The 11,370-nt window shown below is 42.3% G+C and overlaps 1 protein-coding gene across 1 annotated transcript in view; it reads right to left on the bottom strand.

Moving 5' to 3' along the window:
• Positions 1 to 584: 584 nt before the first annotated feature.
• The window catches only part of TNFRSF21 (TNF receptor superfamily member 21), a 65,169-nt gene continuing 54,383 nt past the window's right edge, over positions 585 to 11,370 (bottom strand). The window contains exons 5-6 of the mRNA XM_014837526.3: positions 3,073 to 3,301; positions 585 to 1,756 (exon numbers count right to left, since the gene is read on the bottom strand). Of these exons, the coding sequence (XP_014693012.1) occupies positions 1,527 to 1,756; positions 3,073 to 3,301 (459 nt within the window). The 3' untranslated portion in view covers positions 585 to 1,526. The remainder of the gene's footprint in view (positions 1,757 to 3,072; positions 3,302 to 11,370) is intronic.

The following is an 11,370-nucleotide window of genomic DNA, read 5'->3' as shown; positions in this document are numbered from 1 at the left end:
TGGATGGAAACGAGTAAGAAGAATATACTCCAAGGCCTACTCATCATTTGCACCTGTCCACCTCCAAGTCCTCATTTCTTAAAATAGGGACAATCTCAAAAACAGGAGCCTCAGATGAACCCCACAAGACTAGGAAATGCTTGGTCATCTCCAATGCTTGGTCGTCCTTCTCTATGAAGCTGCAGGGCCTTTTCCATAGACAAACCTTTGCTAATCTGCATGATTCACAGAGTAGAAAGGCTGAGGTCTTTAGAATACACCCATTTTTCCAAGACACTAATCAAAAAGTTATAACTCGAGCACGCACACAAGGCAAGGATAAAATACACTCAAACTACTCAAGTAACAAACACCTAATGTTTATTAATAAATTAGTACACTTGAAGGCATTTTCTGATATCAGTCCCTCACCGCTACTCACAAACCCCACCCACACAAAAGGAGTCCATACCACCTTTGCATTAGAATCCGGCAACCGAGCATTAGACAGCACGTTTATAAATGGGAGCATAGTTGCAAATACATCAGACAGAGTTCTTACAGCTGCAGCCAGTTTTAATTGAAGTGATTGAATGTTGAAGGAAACCCACTAAGACCAAGGCCTTGAGGGCAGACTGGACCTATCGACTATGTGTGTATAAAAAACAAGACATCTTTTAAAGCAAAGCTGGGCAAATTCCCTATGGAAAAGGTGCCACCGGCACTCAATTGTGACTTTCCAAAGTGCAGCAATAGGTTCCAGAACAGCTCGATCCCTAAAAGATGACATTCAAGTTCTTTGGTGGCCCCGTTGTCAAGCCACTTAAATAACAAGTCCTGATGGCTTGAGGATTTCATGTCTCCAGCCCAGAGCATATTAGCGTAAGAGGAGCACAAGGAATCAAGCATTCTTAACGGTGTCCAGGTGAAAACCATACGGTCAGCAATAGTGTGGTCAAGTTTCAGCCATGAATATGAACTATACAACAAGGCATATTAAAAAGATAACTCAAAATCTAATTGCATTACAGTAACTCAACAGGGTCTTACATTTCCTAAACCCTTGAGAAAATTTGTAAATGACAAATAATAATAAAAAATAGTAATAATAAAAAAGTTGACATGGATGTTGTGACATGAAGACTGCTTACAGGATTCACAAGATGCCATTACACTTTTAAGAAGTTGACAGCCGCACAATCCAGTGTGCTGGAAAAGTCACACTGCATTTGTGGTATGTTAAGTGAATTTAAAGTGCACAGAACAATTGTGAAAATACGTAAGAAGGCAAAACAGAGAAAAAAAATATGGAACCTAAAAAACTTTAGTGGTGGGTATGCTGCAACAGTTACACCTTGAAAAGGCTTATAAACCAACTTCCCAGAAGGGTTTAAAAAAGAAAGAAAGAACTCAAAACACTGGCCATGTATTCTGTTAAACACACTCACCCACATACACCAAAAAACAAAAAAATCAAAAAAGAAAACAAAACCAACCACCCTGCCACTAAAATTGAGGAATTTCCAGAGTGTAGTGTCCCTCGTGTTCTACAGTAAGTCAGGAAGATGGCTATAAACAGAGTCCAGGAGGGTCTGGCTGGCTTCCTGGCTCTTGACTCCAATAATCTCAAATAGCCGGTCCAGCTTGTCCTCAGCCTGCGGAATCTCTTCAATCACGCGCAGCTCCTCAGGATTCAGAATGTGGAGCATGTCATCAAAAATAGGCTGCAGGTCGCAGGGGTCCAGGCGTACCTGCCGCAGTACTGTGTCTTTCTTTTCTGCAGGGAAGAGAGGGAGTGGAAGGAGATAGCTGTAAAGGAACTGTACGGGGGCAGGAGGAGAGCTGGAGTGACAGCTACCCTCTCCCCAGACTCTCACCTCCTGCACCCCTTGAGGTGAGTGAGTGAGCCTCTGGCACATTTTCAACAACACAGCAGTTCTTATTTGCATTGCACATAAGATAACCAGCAAGATTTGCCTAAGAGAGATCAGACAAGGATCTGCTCCAGTGGGTTGTTGATGTATCATTAACATGACATTTGCCTAGAATTAAATGACTTCTAAATTCTTCTTAAACTCAAAGGGAAAATGCAGAAATCCTTAAAACCTCTCCACTCTCCCATGGCAGTGTGTTTACTAAATAAAGATATCAGCCAGTCCTTTTCCCGTCAAAAATTCCAAGTCAATGTAATCTGCTTATCTGACTTTCTAATTACCCTGCAATATTTTTAAACTAAACTACTGAGGGCAAAAGTATGTAAATACGAAAATATTGCTTTTTGCGTCATACCTTTAATGGGGTGAGGAACAGTAACTTTTATTACTATTATAAAAAGCTTTCTCTAAAATATAAAACATGAACTGTAAACCAAAATATAAATCTTTTATATAAATACAAAATAAATGAATATAAATACATAAAGTAGATAAAATATAAATATGTAAAATAGAACATAGTTTATAAATATATAATATATAACCTTTCAAGTAATATATACCTGGAATTTCCCAAACTAGGAAATTTATAACAAAAATCTATCATCAACATAATGTGCAATTCCCTACCTTGCTATTAAAACTGAAAGTGGCAAATTATTTACCCAAAGTATCAATCCATAATGTTTAAAACCTAGTTATTTACAATCAACTGTAACAGAGTGAATTTTAATTTGTCACTAAGCCCTATACTTCAGACTCTCAAGATAGGTTATACTTACTTAAATCCTTGGATTCTGGCAAGCCTGGTAAATAATTTTCAAAAAACCTGCCAGACTACATTTTATCAGACCTTCCCTGAAACCCACATTTGATAGCATCATGAGGATAAAGGGTGACCGATACTCCTGGATGCTGGCTCTTGGCCAGGCAGTGGGAGCTGTAAAGATTTTCTAGGCGAGTCCCCACTGACTAATGACATGGTCTCTCTCAAGCCAGCCTCATCTTGGAGTCTAGGACAGGTCTTCCTGGGCAGGTCGTTCAAAGGACTCAACCACAACTGGACTGTGGAACTGGCGAGGGAGAAATCCCAGCGGCCCTTTTGGGGGAGGCATGAAGAATGAACGCCCCATGCGAGCCGTCCTGCCCTGGTCCGTACCTTTGGTAATAAAGGAGCCCGTCCTGCTCAGCGCCGAGGAGCCGCTGGATGTGGAGTCACAGCGAAGAAGGGGCTCGGACTCGTCCACGAAGAAGCCCTTGTTCTTGTCCAGCGGGGAAGGCTCCACCGTCAGCAGGGTGGAATTCTCAAGTTTCGTGTTGGGGCTGGGGATGGGGCTCGGGCTAAGTGGGCTGGGACTCATCGGGAGAGCCAGTTTCTCAGTTTCCAGCTGTGAGAGGGAAGCAAAGAAAATTATCTTTAATGCTATCCTTCAAAACTTATACAGAAAACAAATGAAATTAAAACCCCTTCTCAGGAGCTATTTTTTGTTCCATTTAATATTTTACAGATACATTCTCCCATGTTGACAGTCCATAACTTATTATATTATTGCTATACACACATAGTTTTAAACCCTTTAAAAATATGCATGAGGATATGTGTGAGTATCAAAAATCAGGAAGCATAGACACCAAGCTGTTGGCTCACAGGAGTGGAACTGGACAAGGGCGTGAGGAGGAAGACCTCCAAAATAAAACATAATTGTGTAGAGCTGGAAAAGGTCTGATAAGAGCTAGTATATTTCCCTCTGTCCTGGGTTGAATTAGGTCCCCCCAAATTCCTACATTGAAGTCGTAACTCCCTGTACCTGAGAATATGACAGCATTTGCAGATAGGACCTTTAAAGAGGGAATTAAGGTACAACTGGTTCCTAATCGAATGTGACTGGTGTCCTTAAAAGAAGAGATCTGGACACAGACACAGAGGGAGGGCCATGTGAGGGCACAGGGAGAAGACGGCCATCTGCTACAAGCCACGGAGAGAGGCCTCAGAAGAAACCAACCCCGATGACACCTTGATCTCAAACTTGTAGCCTCCTGAATCGTGAGAAAATCAATTTCTGTTGTTTAAGCTCCTCCGTCTGTGGTACTTTATTATGGCAGCCCTAGCAAACTAGGGCACTCGCTCTTTCCAGGTAAGGAAAATGAGGCCCAGAGCAGTGAGGTGACTTTCTCAATTAAGGGCTCCCACCTGCTGAGCGGCAGCACTAAGACTAGACCCAGACCCTGGCTCCCATTTCAAACTAGCTTAGCAATTAAATAAAACTGCTTGAAAGAATGAGAACAGGAGGACACCAGAGTAAAAGCGGCTGGAAGCAGAGAGTGAGGACCACTCCACTGGAGCCACTGTCTCGGCTCTAAGGATACAACGGAGACTGTGAAGCTGGCATTCTGGAGCGGAGGTCAGAGAGACGGTAACAAGTAAGCAAACAACCAAGATGGTTTCAGAGGCAGATAGTGAGCTTCATGACCACTCTGGCTGGTGTGTGGAGAACGGATTCCAGGGAGGCAAAAATCAAAGTAGGCAGAGCAGTCAAAACGCTGCTACAGAGGCCAAGTGAGATACAATCATGGCTTGTACCAGTGGTACAGTGGAGATGAGAGAAGTGCCAGGTGATATCAGCCCATTTTATAGGTGAAATGACTAAGGCCCAGAGAGGGCACCCAGCTACTGGGAGAAAGCCAGTGCTCAACTCCGGTCTGCTTGACATCTTTCTTTGGCCCCATTTGGCCTTATACCTTAGAACTCTGGCAGGCACTCGTGGCATCTCCTAGTCCATTGACTTTATCTTTTTATTGGCTCTTCCGGCATGGATGAAACTCTGGGAGCCAGGTGGCCAGATCACAGAGGACAAAGTGCAGGCAGTGATGTGTACTCTTCCCCAGAACTGTTAATCACCGTTCATCAGAACCCCCATGACTTCACTCACACATGTCAAGTTCCTCAATCAGGAAGACATTGACCCTCATTTCAAAGAATTACGTTGAATAATTGTGAAACACACAAAGCAAACACAACTGCCTCTTTTACAACCTTCAAGGCCTGAGAAATTCTTGCAACTGATTGCAGATTCTGAAGACCACACATCCAATGTTCCAACAGCATTTTTCTTCTGTACAGCCACCCACACCCTGCTTCTGCTTCCAGTGCAAGTTTAGGACTCAGATAACACTCATTGCCAGTGGCCCCCTTCTGATCCACTCACAAGTTTTAGGTATACGCTTTAATAAAACTTTTAATTCAATAGGCCCTGGCATGCGCCCCTCCTCCCTAAAAATGCACATGGCCATTCATGCCAACACACATTTTTTTTATTCATTCAAATAGACAAAGGGCACTTGTCTACACTCTGGTTCTCAGGGACATTACATTGGATGACATGGTCAGTCAATATAGTGCACTGTTCTTGCTTAAAAAAGAAATTCCCGCCCACAAATCGCATGCCAACAGGCTAAGAAGTCCACCCACCTATTTCCTGAACTCAGTTCAAAACTTTAAATATTTAACTTTTTCCCCACTTTTGTCAAAGGATCCTATCTGTGGAAATTAAGCACATGATTGCCAACATAATTCAGAAAGGCAGAATGGTGAAGTGATGCGCTCTCGTAATTAACAAGTCAAGTGAATATAAAAACGCCCCTAGGAATGGTTTTGGCATCAGCACAACAGAGCTAACAACTACAGTGAAAACCAGGAACCACTGGACCATCATCTTTCTAGAAAATCTATTCAGCTGCTAAGTTTAGCTATCCCTCACTTCGTGCAGGATACACAGTAGCTGGATGCATACCAGATTCCTCTAAAGTTATTTGCATGGTTTCTTATGAGAAAAAAAAAAAATTGCTCCTGGAGACTAACTCCTTTCCTGCTTGTCCCTTAATATTTACAATATTCATCAAAATTGGTTGGCACTGCAACTCAAGCATTGTGTTACCTGTGATATCTCTAATCAGAAACTGAGTCATCAGGATGCGTGGAATAAATTAATTCTTTATTTTATTCATTCAGAAAGTTCATGATTCAGTATTGGGTTTACAGCAAATGAAGAACACTTATAAGATGTAGATCCTCAAAGAGAAAACAAATACTCTAAACAGGAAAGCCAGATTTCCACAGAGGAGGGTCTTAGCCTCTTGTAAAAGCTTTGAACAAAACTTATCAAAATATTCACAAAACAGATTATGAGTAACTTGATTTATTCCTTATGCTTCTTTGAGCTTTCCAAATTCTCTCCAGGGACATATTAACTTTTATAATTACAAAAACAATGAATGTTATTTTTACAAGCAGTCACCAACTGATAAGTCTATTTTCCTTCTGCTAACTTGAAAATGTTGTGGCTGCAGCGGCTCTTATTTATCTTGGTAGCCAAGGAGCAGGATAGCTGAAGATCACCTCCTTGGCTGAGCTCCTCTCTATACTTTTCTGAAGTGTCCATGGGCACAAAAGGGCAACAACCCCCAATTTATTGCACAGAGGCAGATATTAAGACTAAAAGCGGACTCTGGGAAAAATTTGGCCAGTGAAGGCAATGTAGCCACCAAATATTCGAAGTTCCTTTGGAGAAACTTGAAAAGCACAGTTCTTTTTGTTTTATAAGCGTGAGGTAATCATGTCAACTTGGAAGACTTACTTGAGAAATGAGGTAGACAGTAAGATAGAACAAATGAGGGGGTAGGAAAGGGGGGCGGATAATGAGGGGACCTCCCCAAACAGCCAAAAACAGAGTGATTCTGTCGTGTGAACTTCAAGAGCATACAATTTATTTTGGCCAAATGAGCCCCAAATGTCATCCTGGTTGGTTTCCATTCAAGTACACTTAGTCCTTCCAGATACTGTATTTATTAGTCCAAACTGATAAGGGAAGGGAGAGAAATGGTTCACCTTACTCAACAGCTGAGTCACACCTAATGTTCCATTGCTGACCTATTTTCCTTTCTGATTACCAGAACCATGGAGGACAAGGAACCATGCAAAGGAATTAGGTAAACAAGGTATTGATTGAAACGTATAGGCTTGAACATCTCTGAGCTACGGGTCTGCAGCAGTGTTTGTGAGAACAATGATTAACTTCTATTTGGCTTGAACTGGAACGAGCCATTTCCAGCCGTGTCGTTGCCACCCTCCACTCCTACCTCAACCAGGTTCCAAGACTGAAGCGCCCACTGTGGGCAGTCAACCAAATCACAACTTGAAACGGAAGCTCAAAAATAATTCTCCTCTTTTAATATCAAACTTCACTTTCCTGTGGACTGGCCTTTCCTAGGGTGGTATTACTGTGGAAGGTTGAAGTGTTTCGCTAGCCCCTAGCGATGGTGGAGCCATGAATGGTAAAGGAAAATCCTTCCAAGCCTTAGTCATGGAAATATATGGTAGTATATAAACGAAAGAAGGTTTTGAGACAACTTTTCTTCTCTCCTATGACCTAGCAGCATTCCCAAGCATACTTTACAAACAGGAATGGGTGGAGAACTCTAGCCTCAGAAGCTATCTTTTCAGCATGCCTTTCATGTTCCCCACAGTCAATTCCTAAAAATCAAAGTCATGAAAATCCTGGAACATCACTGCAAGGGAAGAAAGGAAATATACCACTAACTAGCTGTGTGGTCTTAAAAAAACCACTTCCCATCTCAGACACGTTTCCTTATTTCTAAATGAAAAAAGGTTAGATGAGGTCACCTCTGCCCAAATTACATCTTATTTATAGTTTGTCTTGCCATTGCTATTTCATGGTCCCCTCACCCTCTACCCTAAACCCCTTTCTCCTTCCAAGTTACTCCCAACTGGTTCACTCAACTAAGATTTACCACCGAGTTATTTTCAATTACTACCCAATTACAATCTCCCTGTGGTTGCACAATCTGTTTTCATAAAACTAATTAACAACTTTGATGCATCAGTGACGCCCTGAAATGAAGCATTAATTACCCAGCCTGGATGCCCCTTTCAATCTGCTAAAATGGTTCAACTTAACCCCTTGGCTCCTGGCACTACCCAGTCAGATTCCACCAGGCCCCTTCCTGCCCCACCTGTAGCCAGATAGGCCTGAAAGACTCAAGAAGAAAGCTCCTTACAGTCAAAAGTCACCCTTTCAACTGAACTTTGCCCTCAGAATTCATCCAACACTTAGAAAGAAGGAAGAACTTTATGTCACATTTTTGAAAATTTCTATCACTTTAAGGATGGTTTTTAAAAGTCCACTTGCCAAATTCAATGGAAATTAATTGCTCTTCCATCTGAAGTTGACCAGTTTGTTACTCAGATCCAGTAAACAAAGAGACTTTCAAGAAATAAGCCATTATCAATTCCATGCTAAATGATTCAGCACGAAATACACATGCCCCATTTGCTGTTAGGGTAGCTCTTATTAGCTCCATTTTACAGATGAGAAAATTGAGGCTCTAAGAGGTTTATGTAACCTGCCCCAAGGTCACAGAGCCAGGATTCAACATAAGGAAAGTAATCCTCTTTGCTGAGCTATGACACTTTCCTGTCTGGACCCACTGCAGTTAGAGAAATTGACAAACCCTGTAAACTCAATAGGAGCAATCACATGACTGCAAGGAGCTGCTCTGGCCCCTCAGCCACAGTGAAGGGCCGGGGCAATGTCTGCAAGGACCTGTAACTCAGCGGCAGAGCTTATGCTCTGCCTGGATGACTGCCCTGAGATACACATGAGAGATTCTGTAAATACCAGACTCCTCAACTGTAGCCAATAACTTGTTTTCTATTTGAAAATATTTCAGACCCCAACAGACCAGTGACCGTTTAAAAAAACAAACAAATTCAATTTCCACTAAAGGTTTATCTCAAAGGAATTAGTCACAAATACATAACTACAGCTATTTAAAGATTATGATATTATCTCAAGCTTGTTTCCCCTGCTCTCCCAGCTGTCCGTGTAATCAAGATCAAATTAGATTTCATGACCTCCTATAGGTCCATGTAGGAATGTAAGATTGGGCTCTGACAAAAATAATTGTATTTTTAATTCTCTTTGCCATATAAGCATCTCTTGATATCTGACTCTATGTGGTCCCTCTGTTTAGAGACAGGAATTCAGCCAACAAGGAATGCTTTGTTATCCAAACCTATGTGGTTCTAGGATTTCAGATATAAGTGGGAGTTCAGATAATGAGGGTTACCAGCAAAATTTATCTGAATCTATTCAACTCCTAAGTTCAGATACTGAATACCTGTATACACTGACTTCTCCCTTAAAAAAAAGGAACAAACACACCACCCCCAACAAAAAAGGGAAAAACAGCTAGGTTTCTCTAAAGACCCAGATGATAAGAGACAATGACTTAATTATCCTTCTGAGTGTAAATCCTTAAATCCAACCCCGCCCGAGTAAGGGGTCTTGGCAAGAATAATCTGAATTGACTCAACAAAATTTTTTGCAAACACAAAAGAAAACAGTTAAGAGGGAAATGGGAAGAGGCTGATTCCTAACCTTTAAAAGAAGGGCTGTCAGTAGTAAAAAATCTGGAGGGAAGTCTTGCAAACAGGAACATGGACTGGAAATATACACACACATGTATCGATAAAGCAAAGATGTCAAACGTGAATACTTGTTGAATCTAGGTGGTAAGTTTATGGGTGTTTGTTGTACTGTATTTTCAACTTTCCTTTGTCTCATCTTACTTGGCTAAGAGCCAAATAATCTTAAGACAAAAATTCCCCAAACTTTTCCTAGGCTTCTGGTTGTTTACTCTTTCATTGTTCTTCCTTCTTTCCTCTTCTCCAGCTCAGCCCAGACCACAGAAAAGGGAGGCAAGGAGGTGCTTCTATTGCATAAATAGGGAACAGCACTAACACTTAAATCTAAATCATCAGTTTGGCAAGTGGACATCGCTGGTCTTATGCTGTCTAGATCTCCCTGGGGTCACTAGAGGTCATGGGACGGAAGCAGGAACAGGAGTACAACGCCAAGGTGCTCTGCTCAGCTTCCCCGGGAACCCCTGTGCCAGCCCACAGAGGCAGCAGAGCTGAGTAAACAGAGCTATGTGCACTGCCCAGGTGAGTTGACAGCCAATGGCAGAGCCTGCAGAAGGAACTCATCCACCCAGGAGGCTCATAGGATTAACTTGACCAAAAAAATGCCAAAATCACTGGGGAATTATTTTTTAAAGACACCCACACCCACCCTTGATCTGTCCAAGCACAGGATAATGAAAGGATTTTGTTTCAACTGCAACCTTACTTAAGACTCTATTTAAACTTCAGCCCAGGTTAGCTGGGCACGTCTTTCTCCCTTAAGTACCCCAACCTCAAATCAAGGTAGTTGCTCTAGTCTTGCATAATTCTGATCACTTCTCAGTGTTAATTTCCAAACTGAATCCCAAAGGCTGCAAATCCATCCACGTTTAAGTCACGGTGTCAGCAGCCGATCCTTGTCCTAGGCAAGAGAACTGCTCCTCTCCTGGATGCACAGGGCAAGAGCCACAGGAAGCCACAAGTAGTGCTGTACAAAGCTGCCAAAGCCAGTCAGAACCAGCTGACTCCAGAGGGACAGAGGGAGGGGAAGGGAGGGAGGTGCGCCCAGCAGCTGGCGCATGTGTCTGCAAGCTGTCCAGGCTGCTGACATCAACGGTTAATGCTGCAGCCCTGAGCTAACTCACTGACTAGCTTTCTCAAAAGAGGAAGTGAGGATAGTGAGCAAGTGGGCTCTCCTGGTTCAGAGCTGGCGCCCACTCACATTCACACATACCGCCGAGCCTCAGAAGAACGCGGCTGCATCAGTGCATTAGGAGAGGGTGCTCTGTAGGAAATGACTTGGGTTTCCCCGAACTTCACTCAGTGAGATCTACCAGGAAGCCCTTCCCAGAAAACAGCCTTTAGACAATTCTAACCATGAAAACAGTTGCACACATCCTACAAGTTTGCCTTAATATATTATGGAGGTTAGAAAGTAATTTCACAGGAAACTCATGAACTTGAGAGCCTTAGTTCAACCTCATCTTTGTGACTCGAGTTTTTTGAACTTGCCAAATTTGACTGAATGAGTATTATTTAATGAAGTCGTTAGCTGGATTCATGCTATTAGAATTAAATATATGTGGTACACAATTCCAAAGGTACAAAAGGGGATACTGTGAAAAACACTTGTCCCTCACAAACTCTGGCTTTAGTCTCTGACTTTCAGGTCTCAGCTACTCAGTTCACTGTTGGGTGGTAACTACTGTTATACCAATTCCCTCGCTGTCTTGCAGAGAAATCTATACTTATACCAATAAACAGGGACGTATATCCCCCACCCCACCCCAGCTCTTATTCTTTATATTTTTTTTATAACAGGGTGGCACAGTATACATACTGTTCTGCACCTTGCCTTTTTTCACAGAAAAACAGCTCTTGAGGTTAGCACATAAACAGCTGACACAGTCTTTATGACGAATGCATACTGCTCCACTGTAGGGACGTTCCATAACCGACATAACCAGTTGGCTATTG

This window comes from Equus asinus, chromosome 8 (genome assembly GCF_041296235.1).
Source record: "Equus asinus isolate D_3611 breed Donkey chromosome 8, EquAss-T2T_v2, whole genome shotgun sequence".
Classification (NCBI taxonomy): Eukaryota; Metazoa; Chordata; class Mammalia; order Perissodactyla; family Equidae; genus Equus; species Equus asinus.
This window is presented reverse-complemented; position numbering and strand designations above follow the sequence as displayed.